Source organism: Ovis canadensis, chromosome 2, assembly GCF_042477335.2.
Source record: "Ovis canadensis isolate MfBH-ARS-UI-01 breed Bighorn chromosome 2, ARS-UI_OviCan_v2, whole genome shotgun sequence".
Lineage (NCBI taxonomy): Eukaryota > Metazoa > Chordata > Mammalia > Artiodactyla > Bovidae > Ovis > Ovis canadensis.
Window position 1 is genome coordinate 216,969,918 of NC_091246.1, and position 24,617 is coordinate 216,994,534.

General features: G+C 39.1%; 1 protein-coding gene across 1 annotated transcript in view; it reads left to right on the plus strand.

The window, feature by feature from the left end:
- The window catches only part of UNC80 (unc-80 homolog, NALCN channel complex subunit), a 239,685-nt gene that overhangs the window by 167,169 nt on the left and 47,899 nt on the right, over positions 1-24,617 (plus strand). Inside the window, exons 36-46 of the mRNA XM_069573767.1 lie at positions 392-523; positions 2,231-2,374; positions 5,705-5,805; positions 6,809-6,895; positions 9,890-10,073; positions 11,860-11,954; positions 13,861-13,950; positions 14,679-14,780; positions 17,366-17,546; positions 18,680-18,948; positions 20,706-20,840. Coding sequence (XP_069429868.1) covers positions 392-523; positions 2,231-2,374; positions 5,705-5,805; positions 6,809-6,895; positions 9,890-10,073; positions 11,860-11,954; positions 13,861-13,950; positions 14,679-14,780; positions 17,366-17,546; positions 18,680-18,948; positions 20,706-20,840 — 1,520 coding nt within the window. The remainder of the gene's footprint in view (positions 1-391; positions 524-2,230; positions 2,375-5,704; positions 5,806-6,808; positions 6,896-9,889; positions 10,074-11,859; positions 11,955-13,860; positions 13,951-14,678; positions 14,781-17,365; positions 17,547-18,679; positions 18,949-20,705; positions 20,841-24,617) is intronic.

Genomic DNA, 24,617 nt, shown 5'->3' on the forward strand with positions numbered 1-24,617 from the left:
ACCCCACTCCAGTACTCTTGCCTGGAAAATCCCATGGATGGAGGAGCCTGGTAGGCTGCAGTCCATAGGGTTGCTAAGAGCCGAACACGACTGAGTGACTTCACTTTCACTTTTCACTTTCCTGCATTGGAGAAGGACATGGCAACCCACTCCAGTGTTCTTGCCTGGAGAATCCCAGGGACGGGGGAGCCTGGTAGGCTGCCATCTATGGGGTCGCACAGAGTCGGACACGACTGAAGCGACTTAGCAGCAGTAGCAGCAAGTACACTCTAAATCATTTAAGCCTTATGTTCTGAGAGCTATATACACTCTGATGTACGTACAAGTGTAGCTGTGATGATAACTTTGTTGTTACAAAACCAAAGTTCACGTTTCCTGTTTTCTTTGCCAGTAGAAGAAGTCACCAATCTGGCATCTCGTCGACTGTCTGTGAGTCCGTCCTGCACCTCCAGCACTTCTCACAGGAATTACTCCTTCCGCCGAGGATCAGTCTGGTCAGTGCGTTCAGCCGTCAGTGCTGAAGGTGTGTACTCTTACAAATGTGTCCTTTATTCCTTATGTGTTTGAAACAATTTCATGACTTCATTACACTGTTTTCATTAAATAACTTGCTTCTTAATTTGAAGTTTTGAAAAGATAGATTGAGTGGTATTCTAAAAAAAAAAATTGTTGATTTAATCCAACAAATGTCCTTGATAAGTTGGTTCTATTTTAATTACATTAATGTAATCATATTGCTGAGGGTTTAGTAAAACATTATTCTGGACAGTTTTCATCCCTGACTACACATTGCAGTCAACCAGGGAGTTTTTTTTTTTTTTTAAATGCCCAGGTCACACCCAAGATCAAATCAGAATCTCTAAGGGTGGACTCACCACCTCAGTATTTTTTAAAATCTACTCAGGTGATTTCAGTGTGCAGCTAAGACTCAGCGGGATGCTTTAGGATGCTGTTCTGGAATAACAACAATCAAATAATAAAGCTCATGCCACTCCTGTAATGAAATCTGATTCCAGAGGAGAAACATGATGCTCTTTAGGTCCAATAATTTATAAGCTATGCCTCTCTAATGATGAGGAACTATCTGGGACTCACTGCTTCATGATTACACAGATTTCATCACTGATTTATGAAGTCATCAGAAAGTTACACAGAAACCAGTTGTTCTCAACCCTTTATTGCACAGCCTTGGAAAACTTCAAAAATGATCAGTGCTAACTAACCACAACTTACAGGACTGGGGCCCAAAGATACCTGTATTTTTTATAGCACCTTTACTGAGATATAATTTACATACCATAAAATTCACCCTTTTGAAAGATGTAATGCAATTGATTGACAGTATATTTGTAGAGTTTGCAACTGTCACTGCTACTTAATTTCAGAATATTTTCATTATCCCCAAACAGGGGTACGTTATAGCCATTAGTAGTCACTCATCCACCAGTTCTTCCAACCCCAAGAAGAAGCAGTCTACTTTCTATTTCTATGGATTTGCCTGATCAGCACATTTTATAGGAATGGAACCACACAGTACATGGCCTTTTATGACCAGATTCTTTCACTCAGCATAATATTTTCAAGGTTGAGCCATTTGTCACAGGTACCAGTTCTTCATTCCTTCTTATCACCAGATAATATTCCATTGTATGGATACAACACATTTTGCTGATCACTTCATCAGTTACTGGACGTTTATATTGCTTACATCTCAGTTATTATGAGTTATGATGCTATGAGAAGTTATGTGTAACTTTTGTGGGGAATACTGTCAAGCTACTTCAAAAGTTTCTGTGTCATTTTATATTCTTACCAAAAAGTATGAAGGCTTCAGTCGTTCCACATGCTTGAAAAGACACAGTAACCTTGAAAATGAAGAGCAAAGTTGGAAAACTCACATTTCCTAATTTCAAAACTTACTGCAAAGCTGCAGTAATCAAGATTGTGTGGTATTGAGTTGAGGATTGATATACAGATCAATGGCATAGGTTGGGACCAGAAGTAAACCATTACATGTATGTCAATTTCATGTTTAAAAAAGGGTACCATGAAACTTCAATGGGGAAAGAACAGTCTTTTCAACAAATGATGCTGTGACAATTAGATGTCTACACACACCAAAAAAATGTTCCATAGGTAGACCTTGAACTGAGAAATGTTGTTGCGTTAGAATGTTCTGAGAATGTACCTAGTACTGAGAAAAGCTTCCCGATTATGTCTCCCTCTTCAGATGAGGAACACACCACTGAACACACGCCCAACCACCATGTGCCTCAGCCCCCACAGGCTGTGTTCCCAGCATGTATCTGTGCAGCTGTGCTCCCCATTGTCCATCTGATGGAGGATGGTGAGGTGCGAGAAGATGGAGTGGCAGGTATGGCTTTGACTAGTAAAACCATCTGATAAATACTTGAGGTATTCATCTGACAAAGGACAGTTGGGTGCTCTTGAAGACATGAACCATTGGCCACACATGGAGTTCTTTTATGCATATGTTATAATTACAGATTTGCTATATACTGAACTAACACTATCACTTCCTCCACTTTCTCTTCTCATAAACTTTATGACCAAGAAATTGCATTTAAAATATGTAGTTTGGTCCAGGAGTGTTGTTTATGCCCAGAGAACAGAGCAATGCTTATTTGACCACATAGGAACCAAATAGTGATTTTTAGCCACCTTAGAAATCTTAGTTATTGGCTTGAAATCATTAATACCATCTTTCTCAATTGATTGACTTTTCAGAGGTAGTCTCTATAGAGAATAGCTACAGAATGAAATAATAAATGAGGGGTAAAGATGAGTTACATTTGTGACAGATAACAGATTAATATTATTTTTTAAAAAAACCTTCATAACTTAATAATGACTTTTTTAAACCCCAATAGAGAAATGGAAAAAGAATATAAACACAGAATCCAATGGCCAATAACATCTGTAAATAACACTGTTGTTTAAAACAACAATGATCTAATATAAAAAATTACAAGGATTATTTTAAAGAGAAAATATGCATAGTTGGTAAATATTCAGAGAAAAGAGCATTTTCACACCTTACTGATGGCAGTAAAAATCTAGTGCAAGCATCTTGAAACAGTGTCACAGTGTGCATCATAAAAGCCTTAAAAGTGTGAACACCCTTTGACACAGATTTTGATCTCTAGCAATTTCCTAAGGCAGTATTGAGGGGTGAATAAAAGTTTATATAAAATACTGAACATTGAATATATTAGAAAGAACAAATATTTGAAAATAATTTTAATATCTGACAATAGGATATTAGTTCATTGTGGTATTTCTAAATGATAGCATTCTGTGCACATTAGAAATAATATTCTAGAAAAATATTAATACAAAAAGTGTTCAATTTATTGCTAATTAAAAATGTGAGTGCCTAAGAGTATTTTCTATACCATATTATTTAAAGATACATATAAATATATATTTCATGTGTATGAAAAAACATACTCTGAACTGTTTATAGTTGTTTTGAAGAGGAGCATGAAAAAGCTGGCTTAAAACTCAGCATTCAGAAGACTAAGATTATGGCACCCGGTCCCACCACTTCATGGCAAATAGATGGGGAAACAATGGAAACAGTGACAGATTTTATTTTCTTGGGCTCCAAAATCATGGCTGATGGTGATTGCAGCCATGAAATTAAAAGACCCTTGCTCCTTGCAAGGGAAGCTATGACAAACCTAGAGCAGAGACATTACTTTGCCAATAAGAGTCCATTTAGTCAAAGCTATGGTTTTTCCAGTAGTCATGTATGGATGTTGAGAATTGGATCTTAAGGAAGGCCGAGTGCTAAAGAATTGATGCTTTTGAACTGTAGTGTTGGATAAGACTCTTGAGAGTCCCTTGGACTGCAAGGAGATCAAACAATTCAATCCTAAAGGAAATCAGTCCTGAATATTCACTGGAAGGACTGATGCTGAAGCTCCAATACTTTGGCCACCTGATTCAAAGAGTCAACTAATTAGAAAAGACCCTGATGCTGGGAAAGATTGAAGGCAGGAGGAGAAGGGGGTGACAGAGGATGAGATGTTGGATGGCATCACTGACTCAATGGACTTGAGTTTGAGCAAGCTCTGAGAGATGGTGAAGGAAGGGAAGCCTGGTGTGCTGTAGTCCATGGGGTTGCAAAGAGTTGGACATGACTGAGCGACTTAACAACAACAAGACATGTCTTATTCTCCTCCTTGTCTTTTTCTGTATTTTCCATGTTTTAAGCATTAAATGCCTTCCTTAGCAATCAGAATAAAATAGTGTTATAGTTTTGCAACCAATTTCAACCTAACAAAAACCTGCATTTATTTTAATTATTTATGAAGCTACATGAGAGCTAAAGCTTATTTTGCATATCTCTTGTTAATATTATTTATAAAGCTCAGTTTTAATTGGATGGTTAGCTTCTGAAGCAAAAAAGATGGTATAATTTATTTAAAATATAGCCTGAAAAATAAAGTCATGCTAAATTTTGTATTCCTAGTTTAGAAAATTGAACTAAACTATTTAAACTGAAGATCATCTATTTCTTCTCCACTACTCACTTTTACCCACCTGCTTTCTTAGCTTGGACACTTCCAGGCAGTCTTAGCCGACTACCTTTCCCAGAGAAGTAGCACTTTTTCTTTCACATTAGGAATAATTATTTATTCCTAAGCCATCCTCATTAGAAGTGGGAACCTTAACTATTACTGGCTCAACTATGTCATCTCTTTGAAGGAGTTATTATTGAAAGCATTTATGTGAACAATATACAGTCAGGTCTAATTCACATTTATTCTAAACAAAAATGTATTTTCTAAAACCCAAAATATTACATTGGAAGTTTCTCCATACAGCAAACAATGAAATAGGACTTTAATAAATACTTACCATTGTTAACAGTAGGATGATTTCCAAAACAAAGATTCATAAATGTGTTCTTGTTTATTAAAGTATAGTTGACTTATAACATTGTGCTAGTTTTAGATATGCAACATAAACATTTGATCTATGTATATATTGGAAAACAAATACCACAGCAAGTTTACTTAACATTCATCCCCACATGTAGTTACAATGTTTTTTTATGATGAGAACTTTTAATATCTATTCTCTTAATAGCTTTCAAATATACAGTATAGTACTGTTAAATATAATTATCATGCTGTACATTTCTAGGATTTATTTATCTTAGAACTGAAAGTTTATAATCTTTGACCACCTTCACTCAGCCCCAGTGCCCACCCCCCACCTCTGGTAACCAGTCTGTTCTCTGTATCTATGAGTTTGGGTTTTTCTTACATTCCACATGTAATTGAGATCATACATTTGTCGTTCTCTGTCTGACGTCTTTCACTTTGCATAACACCCTCAAAGTCCATCCATAATGTTGTTAAGTGGGAGAATTTCCTTCTTTTTAAGCTTGAATGATATTCCATTGTATATCACAAATACAATCTTTAGAGAAGCAATGCTAGTATTTAAAGACCATCCTATACACTTTTGTCACCTTTTCTTTATAGGCTAAAGTGTTCAGAAACAACAACAAAAAGAACAATACTTACCTTCAGTAGAAAAAGGGTTCATAGAACTCTGTGAGGCAAAAATTTTAGAGAAACCAATTAAAGCTTAGAAATTACTTGAACACTATATCTAACAGATTTATGTCCATTTAAAATGAATGTTAAATTTATTTTCTTTTCTAAAGTGAGTGCTGTGGCCCAGCAAGTCTTATGGAATTGTCTAATTGAAGATCCGTCAACAGTTCTTCGACATTTTCTGGAAAAACTGACCATCAGCAATAGACAAGTAAAATCTTCTGTGTTTATAGTAGCTATGTGTGTGAACATGGTTACACAACAAGCAGTGAACTTTATTGTGATATTCATGCAACATCAGTTGATACATAACCAAGAAGTACTTTGGATAATGATAATAATGAACAAATTAAACTTTGCTGTTTTCTTTTGAATTTCCCCATCAACTGATGTCTCCATATGTGTGTGGAACACTGCTGGTAATGACCATAAGATACTAAAAGATTCTCAGTCTTTTAAACAAAGATTAAATTCAGTTTAATGTTTTCAGTGTTGAGTACATTTACTGAATTCTGATTGGTTGGTAGTATGTGATACAGGTAATATTATTAGTGTATGTTGAAACTCTCCTTTAATCAAGAAATTTAATTTACCAGTTCACCCTATAGGGAGATTATGCCAAAGAAAAGAAAAGTAGCTTTCTGAGCAATGACAAAATACACCAATAATTATAAATTGTTTCTTCATTTCTATATTATTGTTCCATTTGCTGGACAATTAAGTTTAGCTTCTGAAAGGAAGGCTAATTATGAACATCTACCCAGGAAACAGAACTATGAAGTTTAATAAACCTAATTTGTTAATAGTTTCTTAAGATAGGCCCTCCTCACATTTTCATCACACTTGAAAGCTATAGTAAATAGAGTTGACTAAATATACAGCTTTCCTGTGATTTGCCTGTGACCTATAGAGTCAGTCTTAGTTTTTATTTTTAAAAAATGTCTGACTATTGCTGACACAACTGAAGCAACTTAGCAGCAGCAGCAGCAGACTATTGCTTAGTAACTTCATATGCTAGCTTCTAGGAGAAGGTGTTACAGTTGGCTTAAATAATTTAACAAGCATCACAAATACTATATTAAAATGCTGAACATAAGAGAAATCAACATGTGGGCAAAAGTAAGAAAAATTCCCCCACCTTGCTTTTCAAAAAGTTAATATTATTTCCTACAATATGGCAGCTGAATGAGACATGGACTCTGTTGCTCTTTCAGGATGAGTTAATGTACATGCTGCGCAAACTGCTCCTGAATATCGGAGACTTTCCTGCTCAGACCTCTCACATCCTATTCAACTACTTGGTGAGTTTCACCTCCAGTAGGTTATAAATGTTCATTTCTAAGTAAGAAGCAACAATGCGAGAAAAAGGTCTTAAGGGATTTTTTCAAATAAATTTTCATTAACTGTGTGCCTGAAGTTGCCTAATAGTCAGCTGAATTCACCACTGTTTATATGGGAAAACTCCCCCTGGCACAATCCCTGGCATGTGATGGGGACTCAATAAATGTCTGTTTCCTCCCGTTTCTCTTTAGCATTATACAACTTCCTCATGTCAGTCCTTAATTTTAGTTTTCTGTTGAAAAATGTATGTGTCATTTTTAGTCATTCTTTCCCTTTTCGTATCTCATTGTTTAAAACACACACACAGAGGAAAATGTTGCCCTAGATACAAAGTATTTGTGAGTGTATTTTTCCATAGCAACTATCTGTGCTTTACATGGTCCTCACAGCTCCTTCCTGAACCCTCCAGAATTTGCCAGTTTCTTCACATTCTCCTCTTAATACCCTAAATGAGTATGCAGTTTGGGGAATGTTGGCTTGATGACTGTTCTTTTAAACTACACCTTAATCCAAGCAGACAGATGGCCAAATGAATTTCAGTGTTGGGAGAATGTTCTTTCTCCCTAACCATCACTGGTCTTCTGCGAGTTGGGAAATAGAAGAGTTATCCATATGCATCTGCAGCAGGATGATAAATTTAACTCAGTGCTACTACTCTGATGTGCAAACAAAAGTTGTAATTCCTTTCTTGTGTTTATGACTGAGGTGGTTTTCATTCTGAATGCCCACCTGCTGGTGGACAAGAAGAAAAATATAAATAAGTGTCCAATTTTAAGTTCAGACTGATAGAAATATATAAATAGTACCTTTGGGTAGTATTTGGTCTCTCTTGTCTAAAAATACTTAACCTCTAGGAATTCTCCTCCCTTCTAACTTCTTTCATCTCTAGATGTTACGTGGAGTTGGGGAGAAAAAAGACCTTTGTTCAGAATTCTATATCTGTCCAGTGTTTGCTCCAGCTCCTCCCCTTGTGAGACAGAGCTCTCTATCTGGCTGGTTGCTGGATGCCTGACTGGTGGAAGCTGAAGCCCGTGGCTTCTGTAACTTGCAAACCATGTCTACTCCCAACAGTGCTTGCTGGGAGACTCCCTCTCAGCTCCTGCTGGTGCTACCCACCCCTCTGGGTTCTGGTTGTCCCATATGGCTTTAGATTAGGAAGTCCTCTGACTAGAGTATCCTGCTCAGTGAACCAGCCTATGGCAGTTCTATCCAAAAATCTCTCCAGCCAAGCTTTCTGCTACTTCTTCTCCTATCTGCACTACTCAAAAATCCAAGGTAGATTAGCACAGCCAAAAATATCAGAGCCTCCTTCAGTTTAAGTATGTGCTCTGCCAAGTTTATATTACAGCCAGATTGGTATCAAAAGACTCTGTGGTGAATTCTTGTCATAGACACAAACAAACACTAGAGGCAAAAGCCCCTTTGGGGTGCCTGCTCCTTCCCCAAGTCACTGATGGGGAAACACTTATTTGCTCCCCTCCATCCTTTTACCCTGGGACAAGAAAATGGACATTTCAGTTCCCTTCTGCCATATTCTCCTTTCAACTCCAAATAAGCCTTAACACTAGACATAAATTCTCCCAACTCTGTCATTGATAAGTTACTAGAGCAAAGGGCTGGGCACACATTGGCCACTTGCTGTATAACCTTGTTTTATATAAACTCCAATCTTTCCCTGAATCCCAAGCACATGCATGCTTCAGGTGGACTAGGGAAAGGGGTTTTGTACTCAGAATGGCAGAACAGTGAAGGGTGGAGTCATGTTTTAAGCCATTACCCTTATTATACCTCTCTTTTTTCTAACAACGATTATAGATATGTGTAATAGGGAGTTGGGGAACATGATTTATATCTTCCAGACTTCATTAGGAACTTTTAAACCCACTGCCCCAAACTTGATTCAGTGATCTTCAGTCTGGTGGGGTCTTAGTCCATCTAAGGGTATGTGAAGACTTTTGGAGCAGTTTGCTGCCCAAATGGTTTTAAGGGAATAAATCTCCAAATCCTCATTATTAAGGGAATAATCTCCAAATATCTCATTTTGTAGATATGCACTAATACTTCTTGAGCATGTCTGCCATCTCAGTCATCACTGTACTCCAGAAAGGCCCACTCTGACCCTCCCAGGTATCACCAGGCTGCATTGACAGATGTGTAAGACAGGGAAAGAATCTGATGTACCGTATTAGATTTAAGGAAGCCTCATTTCTGATTGATTGAGGCCCTTTAAATCCACAAGACTTCCCACCTTTTCCTGTCTTCTATAGATTTGTACTAGTTATGAGATTTGGCCACTGCCTGATTCTTTCAATGTAACTGGAAAGTTTTCTAGGTTTAGCAAATTTTTCCAGGAAAAAAAAAAAGTGTAAAATTGTTGGGCAGTGGCTTTTACATTATTTCCTTCTGATTCTGTTGTGCATTACTGAATAAGGTAGCTGAAACTAATTTCATCAAATGTGCTGGAATGTGTGAAGTATGCATTGCAATTATAGTCAGTTCTCTTTTTTCAACATACAGAATGTTTAATATACTCTATTCATAGTAACAATATAAATTTACGATGGGCATTTTAAAGGTTAACTTTAAAATATACAAAAGGGCACAGTTTTTCAAAACTTAATCCAGAGGACACAAACAAAAACTTTTAAGTTCACTGACTTAGCCAAGCAGAGTGTTCTTAGGTCAGACCATTAGACATAATCCAAGCTGAAAATAGTGTTTGGACAAACGCCACATAGTGATTTTGGGTGGTCCAAGTACTGAGCCACCAAGTGACTTGAAAGCTGGAAAAAATGATCTTTTGCTTTCCTCTTAAGCAGTAGGTATTTTGATAATGCAAGAATGTATGGCAACCTGCCCTGGCCAGTTTTCCAGTCACACCTTCTCCTGCTTACTGCCACTGAAGATGCTAGAGTCATTGTGGCTTTGTGACCTCTTCCTGTCCTGAGTTGCAGGTGGGATTAATCATGTACTTTGTGCGGACCCCCTGTGAGTGGGGGATGGACGCCATTTCGGCCACCCTGACTTTCCTGTGGGAGGTGGTCGGTTATGTGGAAGGCCTGTTCTTCAAGGATCTGAAGCAGACAATGAAGAAGGAGCAGTGTGAGGTGAAGCTCCTGGTGACTGCTTCAATGCCAGGTACTGCCTTCAGATGACATAACTTTTCTAAGAGTATGAATACCCCTTTTAGAGACCAAGTGTCTCTTTCATTCATGAGAAAACTTGCCAACCCTGGGATTGAGTGCCTCAAAGAATTTTTGTTGAATGCAATCTGAAGAAACACAATAGACCCTTTAAAAGTCAGCAATTGCCAGATGAAAAGGGGGACATCAGAACTGAGATCTGCGTGAGTCAGTCCTTGAAGGGCTGCCAAGGTGAAAGATGAGTTTAAGTCTATCGCAGAGGGCCAGCTGAACTGAGAGCCTTTTTGAATGGATTTTTGGCACTGCAAGGAGAATAATATTGTTTGGGTGGCATGGACCCCAGGCTTTTGTGAACTCACTGAGACATGGCTTTATGAAAAACTGCAAAGGGGAAAAGCAGGAAGGAGAATTACAAAAGAACATGCAGTATGATATAAAATCTAGATACAGTTCCTTTTCACTTTGGATAGCTTGTCTTTCTTGGAGATAAAATAAACGTTGCCAAGCCTCTATTCTTGTGCAATGACTAAGAAAATGTGAGATGATACATGTATTGATATAAAGAGAAAGACAGAATTATATATAAATAAGAACACAGTTTTTATTTAACATGGGCAGCAAAGAGCCCTGTGTTAAAATCAGAGCACTGCCTCTAATTGTGATTAATTTTAGCTATGACAAGGTACATAATTTTTAAAGCTTTCTTTACGGGTAAATTGGGGATCTAATTCATACTTCACAATTGTGAGGAATGAATGAGTTTAGGTTTGTAAAATACTTGCTGTCATGTCTGACATATGGTCAGCATTCAGTAAATGGTAATTGTATATTTATGTGTCTATAGATTATTCAGCAAAGTGTTCATTTTTATTAAAGAAACTCATATTGTCAGGCATATACTTCAAATCAGCTCATTGAAAATCAAGGGCTATCATAATGTTCACAAAGGTTTATAATTAAGGAATGAAGTAGAAATATTGTCTCACCAGCCAAGCAAAATACAGAAAAAGTAAATTTAAACTACATTTCATGGAACTTCCCTGGTGGTCCAGAGGTTGGGACTTCACCTTCCATTACAGGAGGTGAGGGTTTGATCTCTGGCCAGAGAGCCAAGATCCCACATGCCTCGCAGCCAGAAAACTGAAACGTAAAACTCAAGCGGTGTTGTAACAAATTCAATAAAGACTTTAAAAATGGTCCACATCAAAAAGTCTTTAAAAAAATAAACAATAAACTATGTTTTAGGTACTTGTTTAGCTTTTGCTAGTCTCTCTGTATTTTCTCAGCCATTATTTAAAATTTAGGAATATATTATTTGTTGCAGTGTTTAAAGCTTGAATTCTGACTCTTCCAGTAAATAAATGTTTTTGACTAAGTTACTTATACATTCTTATTTATAAAAATAAGTTCTCTGTTTCTTCATTTGTAACATGAAAATAATAACACTTGTGTCATAGGGTTGTTGTGAGATTTAAATATGATTATACACATAATACCATTTATAAGTATTGGGAACTCCATAAATAGTAGCTATCTTTATTAAATAATAAGGAAACATATTTAAAGCGTATATTGACTATAATAAAAGGAATACAGATAGTGGAATGCACGGCTCACATTAAACCCTCACTAGCAGAATCCTCAACTCACATTAAACCCTCACTAATAGTCATCATAATAACAAGAAAAACATCAGCTTAATAATATTTCAATATTTCATGCTTTGTATTCAAACTTCTTTATAGTAGAAGTCAGTTTATTATGATTTTTACCTTCTGTAGGTACCAAAACCTTGGTCGTTCATGGACAGAATGAGTGTGACATCCCAACCCAGTTGCCAGTCCATGAAGATACTCAGTTTGAAGCCCTGTTAAAGGTAGGGATGACTTTCAACAGAATTGACTTTTTTTTAATGCACAATGGCTATGGCCACTTCACTGATCATCCAGTTTAGAATTAAATGGCATTTTTCTACCTTCAAATAAATATATGCATTTATTTACATCTTCTAGAATCTGCCCCACTTTTGCATGCTTCTATTTTCTTGCATATTTTCCCCCTTTTCACTGACATTTTAGCTCTTCACTGAAGTAGCCAAAGGCTCCCTCTCAGCTACAAAGCTCAAAACACTTGTCTTCAGATGCCGAGAATCCTACTTTACAGCATCCTGGTATCGCTTGTGGTTGTTCTGGAGCTGCCCTGGGTTTGTACACCAAGACCACTGGGACAGACTCTGGTGATCAGGTGACCCATGCAGAGACACTTATTTTGGCACTGAGTTGACTGATACACAGTCTTGACTTGCCACTGACAGAAATGATTAGAGAGGCACAAGATATATATATACATATACCTTAGAATACATTAGGTGAATCAAGAAAGTATTTTTAATGGTTATGGCAATTGTGTACCTCAAGGGAAATGCAATCCATAGCTACTCATGCCTGGAAGGTTTTAAAGGAAAAGTAATAAGTATACTAGTACAGTGATTCCTCTTTTATCTGAAGTCCTAACTGTTGGCCCAGACATAAGTAGAAAAGACCTCTGAGAAAACCAGCTTGCCAAACCTATGTATCTGATTTCAGTAGAAAAGGTTGTTAGGTCTCCTCCAAGTCTCACCCATTCATCCCCAGAGAATCTCTCAGGCCCAGGGAAACAAACTTCAACAACCAATTTCCCTAGGCAGTGAGTTCAAACCCAGGCTTCACCACAACCAGTGTCCCCTAAATAAATCAAATGGCAGGCTCTCTCTAGTCTCAGTTTCTTTTTCAGCAGTGCTCAATATTAGTGCAGGTTATACAAGTTTTCTCCCTGGGATGGGAAGATCCCCTGGAGGAGGGCATGACAAGTATTCCAGTATTCTTGCCTGGAGAATCCCGTGGACAGAGGAGCCTGGTGAGCTACAGCCCATAGGGTTGCAAAGAGTCAGACACAACTGAAGAAACTTAGCATACCTACACACACGCACACGCACACACACACACACACACACACACACACGCAAGTTCTCTACATGGGAAGCCTTGAATGTAGAATATAGTAGATAAGTGCTCAATCATTGTAGTTCATAATACTCTTAATGCTGCTACTAAACATGCTTTCTTTCCAATACTGAGGCCAGTAGATGCCACTGTGTCTCCACAGTTCATCACTCAAGGCTGTACTATAATTGTACCTCGTTTAGCACCATGAGAACAGAGCAGATAGTATGTATGTTAGTAGCTCAGTCATGTCCAATTCTTTGCGACCCCTTGGACTTTAGCCCGCCAGGCTCCTCTGTCCTTGGGATTCTCCAGGCAAGAATACAGATGTGGGTTGCCAGTTTCTTCTCCAAAATTAAGGTATAGTTGATGTATAATATTATATAAACTTCAGGTGTACAGCCTAGTGATTCACAATTTTTAAAGGTTATATTCCATTTATAATTATTGTAAAATACATTCTGTGTTGCACACTATGTCCTTGTGGTTTATTTATTACATATTAATAAATATAGCATATACCTCTTAACCCCTACCTCTGTCTTGCAAGATCATACACAGTCTTTATGCTATCATTTTTTAGATGGCTATGTGCCTGTATATATTCATATATATCTGTGTATAATATATATATGCATATATGCACACATATAATATATACAATGTAAGATATAAATACACATATATATTCCTTATAATAAATTACCTTGTTTTTATGGCATTTTTGTCTTTCATCTTACTGTTTGGCTCATAATATGATCTCAGTAAATGTTTTTTTAAGATTTGTTGTTGTTATTCTAGGAGTGTCTGGAATTTTTTAATATCCCAGAATCACAGTCAACACATTACTTTCTCATGGATAAACGATGGAACCTTATCCATTACAATAAGGTAAGACTGTGCAGTGATGACGCTCATGGAGAGTTGTGTCAAAAGCCTGTTATGCCTTTCCTGAGGGCAGCTTCCCTCAGGGGTGTGTCACTGTTTAACGGTGGGGAGTATGGCTCTTGGATCACACTGTCTTACTGTCAACATAGGTTTGGACTGGCCACTTGACCTTCATACCCTTCAGTTTGCTTGCCTGTGAAGTGAAGGTGATGATGGTGTCTACTTTAGGGTTGTTGTAATAATTGAAGAAGATAAGTCAACTAAGGTATTTTGTCACTCATGATTATTACATTTAAGTGAAAGTTTAGTTCCCATATTGTAAGGACATATATCTATTTGGAATGTTAACATTGTTCTTGTTCCACTATATTAAGCATGATCATGGAAACCTGATCTAATGAGCAAAAGGAAGCCTCTAGACCACTGACAGTGCTTTACAGTGATTTTCTTCCTCTTCTAGAATGTGCTTTAGTAAATTGCCTCTGGCTCTCTTGCTCCTGACAGGGCACTTGGGATTGGGGAAGTGTATTTGTCTTGGGGAGTTTGAAGCTTTCCTGAGGAGGGGGTTTACTTCTGGGATTTTGTAGAATTTGGCCCGGGGGTGAAATAGTAAGAATATAAACCATTAGAATACATAATTTATGTTTGTCTGCCCTTTGGGGAATGAGAAAATGAGAATCAGAGTGTAGTCGTTTGAACTCTGTTTTTGTCTTTGTGTAACCCCACCACAGACCTACGTTCGGGATATTTACCCTTTCAGGAGATCCGTGTCTCCACAGCTGAACCTTGTACACATGCATCCAGAGAAAGGACAGGAGCTCATTCAGAAACAGGTGCCTGACCACCACAGTTTTATGCTATTATTGTGTCATGTTACCAGGGGAGACAATCTGTAAATGGTTGCTGGCCCTGAGATCCTGTGATTCTGTTAATGATCTCTAGAGAGAGAAAGATGAGTTCTTGATCAATAGATAGTTCCCCCCAAATCGTGTATTTTTTAAGTTTTGCAAATTGGATCATAATGTAAAGGTATTAAATACTCACTTGGAGTAGTACTTTGATGAATCATTGGGGTATAAATAATAGAAGTTTTCTGTTTTATTTACCTACTAGTTTTTAAGTATGGATTTTCATTCCAGATTGGGAATACATATAATGTAGGACGGAGGAGCCTGGTAGGCTGCAGTCCATGGGGTCGCTGAGAGTTGGACATGACTCAGTGACTTCACTTTCACTTTTCACTTTCATGCATTGGAGAGGGAAATGGCAACCCACTCCACTGTTCTTGCCTGGAGAATCCCAGGGACGGCGGAGCCTGGTGGGCTTCCGTCTATGGGGTCGCACAGAGTCGGACACGACTGAAGCAACTTAGCAGCAGCAGCAGAAGCTATAAGAAGGTTGTCTCAGAAATTTCTGCTAGCTGGAAAAAAAATAAAAGGGATCAATGGATAATGCATACCTGCATGCTAGGTTGCTTCAGTCATGTCTGACTCTTTGCAATCCCATGGAGTAGCCTGCCTGGCTCCTCTGTCCATGGGATTCTCTAGGCAAGAATACTGCAGTGGGTTGCCATGCCCTCCTCTCAATGGATGGTAGCATACCTGAAAAAGGCACTGAACCAAGGTTCAGAGATCTGGAGTCAGTCCTAGCTCTGCCTCTGACCAGTGATCTGACCTTTGGTATGTTGCTAACTTCTCTTAAACTAGGAGGAGATAAAATCAACCTGCTGTACTTAGATTGAAGAGCAGAATAATATTCACACATCTCATCACAAATCAGACTGAACTTAAGAAAATTTACTATTTTGCATGTGAAATATAGCTGTAGTCCACAGTTCTGATGATGCAATTTTAATGTGATCTATGTGTTACATTCATTTATTTTTAATAAAATGTCAAAACAAAGGGCTTCCCTCATAGCTCAGTTGGTAAAGAATCTGGCTGCAATGCAGGAGACCTGGGTTCGATTCCTGGATTGGGAAGATCCTGTGGGGAAGGAAATAGTAACCCACTCCAGTATTCTCGCCTGTAGAATCCCATGGACAGAGGAGCCTTGCAGGCTACAATCCATGGGATCCCAAGAGTTGGACATGACTTAGCGACTAAACCACCACCACCACATGTTACATTCATCTATTTTTAATAAAATGTCAAAACAAAAAGTTTTTATCTTCTCAATTTTTCTGCACACAGCAAGAATGCCAATTTGGCATCAAAGTATTCAAAGATATCTTCATGAGATGGCATAGAATTCAACCAGTTAAGTAATTTAAAACATAGTTAATATTAACTACCTAAATTACACTGAAAAGAAAGAAAATAGTGAATGTGTTACAAAGTATGAGGTGTTGGGAGAAAAGAACTTAAATATTTAATTTCTAAAGCAATACCCCCCCAAATTATACCAGCCTCTGATTTTGGCAGCAAAATAATGAAAGCCATAATCAATAATAGCTCTTCATGAGCGAGGTTTTTAAAAAATAATGTTTAAGAACATGTTTTAAGAGAAGAGCATAGGGACTTCCCTGGCTGTTCCACGGTTAACACTTCACCTTCCAGTGCAGGAGGTGCGGGTCTGATCCCCAGTTGGGGAGCTAAAATCCCACATGCCTCACGGCCAAAACAAGCCACATAAAACAGAAGCAATACTGTAACGCATTCAATAAGACTTTTAAAATGGTCCCCATGCACAGAAAAACATCTTTAGTAAAAAGAGCATAAAGCAAGACTCTTACTCTATGTAAACTCCAGCTTCTGGTCTTAAGACTTTGAAGTTCCTTAGGGGGATAATATTGCAGACTGTGGTTCTGGCTGATCATCTTCCTAATCACACCCCCCTGCCCTCTGACCAGGAACAGAAAAGGCACTTGGAAAAGGAACATGAGCCCCACACTCATGCCATCTAAGCTCAGGGCTAAAGGGCCACCATAATCTAGGCCCCATTAGCTTTTGTCCCCAAAGAGGTTTTTCCTGGATCCCATTTCAGTCTTTAAGAGGCAAACCCAGAACTGACAGGAAACAGCTTAAGGCCTCATTGGAAATGAGGGAAGCAAGTGGAATTGACTGGCTCCTGTTGGAGAAGGCTTTCCATCTTATGACAGCCACACAAATGGGCTCTATTTAATACTGAGCTGTTCTTGACAATACTTGCCTTGTGCTCCTTCTCCAGCCTGGCATGAGAAACACTTCCTTCTGTACAGCAGACAGATGCAGGAAGTGTGAGTCAATTAACTATTGTTCGCTCTTTCTGCATGGCAAAGAAAGGAAAATTCTTTCTCCTTCCTTTCACTTCCCCCACCCCTTAATTTTTACTTAGCCTGGTTTGCCAGTAGAGATTTTACTTCAATTTCTTCAGTTGTGGTGATTTTGGGGTTGCCCAATTCTGCTTTTCATCTGCTTCTGCCCTTGCCTTCTGCTAGGTGTTCACTCGGAAGCTGGAGGAAGTGGGGCGGGTTTTGTTTCTCATCTCCCTCACCCAGAAGATCCCCACAGCCCACAAGCAGTCCCACGTCTCCATGCTCCAGGAAGACCTCCTCCGACTGCCCTCATTCCCTCGAAGTGCTATTGATGCAGAGTTTTCACTCTTCAGTGATCCTCAAGGTATCAAGAAAGAAGCCTTTCCTCTCTTGAGCATCTTCTCATGGCCTAGTTTTGTCCTCAGCCAGAGATCATCTCCATCTTAATCAGTAGACAGTTCTCTAAATCAGCGGCTCTCAGTCTTGAATGGGCATCAGAATCATCTGGAGGACTGGAGGACTTGATAAAACACAGATGGCTGCATCCCACCCTCCAGTCCCCAGTTTCTGATTCAGTAGCTCTGGAATGGGGCTCAGGAACTTGTATTTCTAACAAGTTCCAAGGCAAGATTGATGCTGCCATTTCAAGAACCAAACTCTGAGACCACTGCTCTGAGCTAATCGTAAGCAATTGAAGAAGGTAGTAGGATGTTGTTAGGGAGTACTTGACTAAGTGAAGGACAAGTATTTCTGTGAAGTTCAAGAGGAGGCAAAATGAATCTACAGTGAGAGAAATCAGAGCAGTAGGTGCCTATTGGCGGGGGTGGGGTGGGCAGGGGGCGGGGAGAATGGATTTCCCAGAAAAGGATTTGAAGGAATTTTCTCAGATAATAAAAATGGTTCATATATTGATTGGAATGTTGGTTACAAGTGGGTATTTCTGTCAAAATTCATTGAACTCTACATTTAATGATATGTGTGTTTTACTCTATGTAAATTACCTGAATTGAAAGAGAAAAATGGAGAGAGAAAGGGAGAGTGAGATGGAGAAATAGATAAAGATCCATTCTGAAACCACATTCAGTTATTCATTTGGGACAATTTACTTAAATCAGCAGCTTTGCGTCTTCATCCAGATGCTCGGAGTGATGGTACACGAGCTCTAGTCCAACCAGAAGGTAAAAGACCAAGAACTAGTTCCAGCCCTGCCATTTTCTTTCTGAAATAATTTTTTCCTCAAAGCCACAGCTTATGCAACAGCAACACACCAGAATTGCCAGCCCTATCTTGCGCACTAAGTTGAATCAAAGGGGTGACCGAAAAGTCCTGGGAAGACTCGAAAGTGTTCCTGAAATGCAGGCAACACTGTGCATGCCGGCAGTAGGTCCTCACATCCCCGAGTTGGAAACAGCAGGGCCCTAGGGCTGGACTGCCCTCCACACTGACATGGGGGTTGGCGTGGGGCTAAACCTGCCTCTGTGTCTTCATGTCTCACAGCTGGAAAGGAACTCTTTGGCCTTGACACTCTTCAGAAAAGCTTGTGGATCCAGCTCCTGGAGGAGATGTTCCTGGGCATGCCTAGTGAGTTCCCCTGGGGAGATGAAATCATGCTTTTCCTCAACGTTTTTAATGGGGCTCTGATCCTGCACCCAGAAGACAGTGCCCTGCTCAGGCAGTACGCAGCCACCGTCATCAACAGTGCTGTGCACTTCAATCACCTCTTCTCCCTCAGTGGCTACCAGTGGATTCTGCCCACCATGCTGCAGGTACATAGGCCTCCTCCCCTGCCCATCTACAAGGTCAACAAGATCTCTGCTGAGACTTTAGCTGATTGAATTATCTGTTTTCGTGACCTTAGAAGGCACCAAATGAAACCCCCACAAAGATTTACCAAAGGTCACAGTATTCCATTCTATCCCGAGATTTCCCAGATCTGAGCCACGGTTCCCTGTTTCTTCTGGGCCAGTGGTTCTCAAAGTGTAATCTCTGGACCAGCAGCATCAGCATCATTTGGGAATTTATTCAAAATGCACATTCTTGGGCCCCATCCTAGACCTACTTCTTCAGAAACTCTGGAGTCACAGCCCAGGAATCTGTGTTTTTACAAAACCTCTGGCTGGTTCTGATGCCCTCAGAAGTTTGAGAACCATTATTCAAATGTGAGGCAAGTGTTCAATTGCTGTTTCTCCCAAGAGGTTTTTCAACCTCTCTCTGAAAAGAGATTTTCAAAATTGCCATTAAATTTGGTATAATGAGGTGCTTGGAGGAGATGAATGTAGCAGGAACAGTTTTAACTTAATCATGTTTTCACTTAATGTGTATGTGGCCACATTGAGGAGTACTGAATAAAGTTCAGAAAGGGCCTGGGGGCTCATCCTAGTTCTCTATTTTTATGGAAATTTTAATAAATCATGGAAGAAGTAATATATGCTTATGTAAAGTGGAGTTTGCTCAATCTACAGGGGCAAGAAATTGACTTTTAATATCATCAGGGCTCTCTGTCCTTTTTTTAAATAGTTGGAATTTTATCTATTATCTATTATTATAGCTTATTAAATAATTATCAAAAATAATAAATGTTCATTATAAAATTCAAAAGAAGAAAATTTAGATAAGAAAATGAAGATCATCTATAATCCTCCTTCTAGATAATCATTGTTTGCACATCTTGAAAATCCTGGTGCTCTCTCTCCTACTTTTTTTAAAATAGAAGTTGGATCATACCATATGTTCAAGTTTTTGCCTACCTTTTTTTTAATGTGACACTAAGAATGTTGTGGGCATTTTCCCTGTAGCTTCATTTAGCACTATATAGCATCTTTTAACGGAGAAGGCAATGGCAACCCACTGCAGTACTCTTGCCTGGAAAATCCCATGGGTGGAGGAGCCTGGTAGGCTGAAGTCCATGGGGTCGCTCAGAGTGGGACACAACTGAGTGACTTCACTTTCACTTCTCATTTTCATGCGTTGGAGAAGGAAATGGCAACCCACTCCAGTGTTCTTGCCTGGAGAATCCCAGGGACACGGGAGGCTGGTGGGCTTCCGTCTATGGGGTCGCACAGAGTCGGATACAACTGAAGCGACTTAGCAGCAGCAGCAGCAACAGCAAGCAGCATCTTTTAAAAAATAGTTGCATAGCACTCTGTTGTATGCATATAAATAATTCACTTAATCCCAATTTATGAATAATTTAGGTTGTTTCATATTTTCTACTATTTTAATGCCTTAATGCCTTGCAGCAGGCATTCCTGTATATATATCTTTGTATATTTGTTTAATTGTTTTCTTATGACAAATTACTAGTCATAAACATCCTGGGGAAATAGTATATTTTATTTTTTGCATTTTTAATATATATTTCTAGATTTCTTTGAAAAAGGTATATACCACTTTATACTCCCCTCAATCAGTTTATGAAATTAGTCATTTCCCTCCATGCTTCCCATGGCTATGAGCTTGTGAAGCAAACACAACTCTAGTAAGCTGTTAAGGCCTTTTCTGAATATGTGGTATTTTCCCACAGGTGTACTCTGACTATGAAAGCAATCCTCAGTTGCGTCAAGCCATTGAATTTGCCTGCCACCAGTTCTACATTCTACACCGTAAGCCCTTCGTGCTCCAGCTGTTTGCAAGTGTGGCTCCTCTCCTGGAGTTTCCTGTGAGTAAACTCCGTGGAAATAAATAAAGGACCAACCCAATGAGAAAAACCAAGTTTGTTGATTCAGAACTCATTATAGTGGTGGATTCCTGGGCTCTTTATTACAGGTTGTGGGTCAGAGTTCTGTTTTTATGTATGGCCTGGTCATTGCCCATTTCTGTTATCAGGCTCTCAGCTCTCTTCTTCAACCTATGGAATGCAAATACCCTAAATAATTTCTCTTTCAATAAGAAATTTGTCTTTCTTCAGCATTTCTCTTCAAGCCTCATTTCAGCCCCTAGGATGTAAATAGACCAATTCTCTAGTTTTTTTAATTAATAAAAGAATGGAAAATAGAAAATGATAAAAGGAAAAGATTCTCAAACTTATGGTTTCCTGGGGGGAAGGGATGGTTATGGAGTTTAGGATGGATGTGTACACATTGCTACATTAAAAATGGATAACCAACAAGATCCTACTGTATAGCATAAGGAACTCTGCTCAGTGTTCTGAGGCAGCCTGGATGGGAGGGAAGCTTGGGAGGAGAATGGATATGTGAATACATATGGGTGAGGCCCTCGTGCTATCCACCTAAAACTATCACAGCATTGCTAATCAGCTAAACTCCAATAAAAAAGTTCTTTAAAAAAGGAAGAGTTCCTGATTCTCATTTCTATCACTGCTCAACACTTACCCTGTTTTATTTTTTGTTTTATGCAGAGTATTTATACTGTATCACATGCAATACATGTATTTGTTTCACTAATATGTATCTCTGCCACACCCCACAGTAGAATTTGAGCTCCATTAAAGTGAGATCTTGATCTGATTTTTGTTTGCCTTTGCTTGATTTTAGTTGTTGTTTTGTTTGTATGGTTTTTTGCTTTTGTTTGTTTTGCCATAACCTCAGTGCACAGAATGATGCCTGACATACAGTAGGAATTTAATGAGGATCTGTTGTTTTTTAATGAATCAATTAAAGCCATTTTACAGAGATGGCAAATATCTACTCTGGAGATATTTCAATAGATTCTCAAATAAGAACCACGAAATTCCCAGGGTTTTCAAAATAAGCTTCTGTTTCTCAAACATCATTATGGAAATTTGGTGGGGGGGAATGCTGAGTCCTACTATCAAAGACCAGAGGAAACACTGGCGTAAACTGTTCTGGCAGTTCACATTTCTGTATTTTCAAGAGTTTCCATAAAGATCTCTTTTGTACTGGATTAGCTTTTCCTTTTGATGCTCTTAAACTGTGGTGTTGGAGAAGATTCTTGAGAGTTCCTTGGATTGCAAGGAGATCCAACCAGTCCATCCTAAAGGAAATCAACCCTGAATATTCACTGGAAGGACTGATGCTGAAGCTGAGAGTCCAATACTTTGGCCACCTGATTCAAAGAACTGATTCATTTGAAAAGACTCTGATGCTGGGAAAGATTGAAGGCAAGAGAAGGGGATGACAGAGAATGAGATAGTTGGATGGCATCACCAGCACAATGGACATGAATTTGAGTAAACTCCAGGAGTTGGTGAAGGACAGGGAGGCCTGGCGTGCTGCAGTCTATCGGGTCACAAAGAGTCAGACATGACTGAGTGACTGAGCAAAAAGCATTTAATAGATCCTTTAAAGTTAGGCGTTCCATTCCAAAATCATACAGTAGCATGGTTGGATGCAGAATTATGTAAACTGAATACCACCTAGATAATTGTTAACAGTGGCAGTGTTTTGAAACTTGAATTCCTGATCAAACCATATTAATACTGAGGTAGGAATTAATAAACTAAAATAGCTCTTTAAATTGAAGTATAGCCAATTTACATGTGTTAATTTCTGCTGTATAGCAGAGTGATTCAGGTTTACATAAATATGCATTCTTTTTATATTCTTTTCCATTACGGTTTATCACAGGATATTGCTTATCAGTGGACAGTTAAGTTGTTTCCTTGTTTTGGCCACTGTGAATAGTGATGCTATGAACATATGGGTGCATGTGTCTTTTTGAATTAGAATTTTCTCTTGATATATGTCCAGGACTGAGTTTGCTGGGTCATGTAGTAGTCCTGTTTTTAGTTTTCTAATGGTATGGACCTAACAGAAGCAGAAGATATTAAGAAGAGGTGGCAAGAATACACGGAAGAACTGTACAAAAAAGATCTTCGTGACCAAGGTAATCATGATGGTGTGATCACTTACCTAAAGCCAGACATCCTGGAATGTGAAGTCAAGGGGGCCTTAGAAAGCATCACTACGAACAAAGCTAGTGGAGGTGATGGAATTCCACTTGAGTTATCTCAAATCCTGAAAGATGATGCTGTGAAAGTGCTGTACTCAATATGCCAGCAAATTTGGAAAACTCCGCAGTGGCCACAGGACTGGAAAAGGTCAGTTTTCATTCCAATCCCAAAGAAAGGCAATGCCAAAGAATGCTCAAACTACCGCACAATTGCACTCATCTCACAAGCTAGTAAAGTAATGCTCAAAATTCTCCAAGCCAGGCTTCAGCAATATGTGAACCGTGAACTTCCTGATGTTCAAACCGGTTTTAGAAAAGACAAAGGAACCAGAGATCAAATTGCCAACATTGGCTGGATCATGGAAAAAGCAAGAGAGTTCCAGAAAAACACCTATTTCTGCTTTATTGACTATGCCAAAGCCTTTGACTGTGTGGATCACAATAAACTGTGGAAAATTCTGAAAGAGATGGGAATACCAGACCACCTGACCTGCCTCTTGAGAAACCTGTATGCAGGTCAGGAAGCAACAGTTAGAACTGGACCTGGAACAACAGACTGGTTCCAAATAGGAAAAGGAGTACGTCAAGGCTGTATATTGTCACCCTGCTTATTTAACTTATATGCAGAGTACATCATGAGAAATGCTGGTCTGGAAGAAGCACAAGCTGGAATCAAGATTGCTGGGAGAAATATCAATAACCTCAGATATGCAGATGACACCACACTTATGGCAGAAAGTAAAGAGGAACTAAAGAGCCTCTTGATGAAAGTGAAAGAGGAGAGTGAAAAAGTTGGCTTAAAGCTCAACATTCAGAAAACGAAGATCATGGCATCTGGTCCCATCACTTCATGGGAAATAGATGGGGAAACAGTGTCAGAGTTTATTTTTTTGGACTCCAAAATCACTGCAGATGGTGATTGCAGCCATGAAATTAAAAGATGCTTACTCCTTGGAAGGAAAGTTATGACCAACCTAGATAGCATAGTCAAAAGCAGAGACATTACTTTGCCAACAAAGGTCCGTCTAGTCAAGGCTGTGGTTTTTCCAGTGGTCATGTATGGATGTGAGAGTTGGACTGTGAAGAAAGCTAAGCACCGAAGAATTGATGCTTTTGAAGTGTGGTGTTGGAGAAGACTCTTGAGAGTCCCTTGGACTGCAAGGAGATCCAGCCAGTCCATTTGGAAGGAGATTGGTCCTGGGATTTCTTTGGAAGGAATGATGCTGAAGCTGAAATTCCAGTACTTTGGCCACCTCATGCGAAGAGTTGACTCATTGGAAAAGACTCTGATGCTGGGAGGGATTGGGGACAGGAGGAGAAGGGGACGACCGAGGATGAGATGGCTGGATGGCATCACTGACCCGATGGACATGAGTTTGAGTGAACTCAGGGAATTGGTGATGGACAGGGAGGCCTGGCGTGCTGCGATTCATGGGGTCACAAAGAGTGGGACACGACTGAGCGACCTAACTGAACTGAGGAATTTCCGTATTGTCTTCCATAGTGGCTGGACCAGCTTACATTCCCACTGATAATGTATAAGAGTTCCCTTTTCTCCACACCC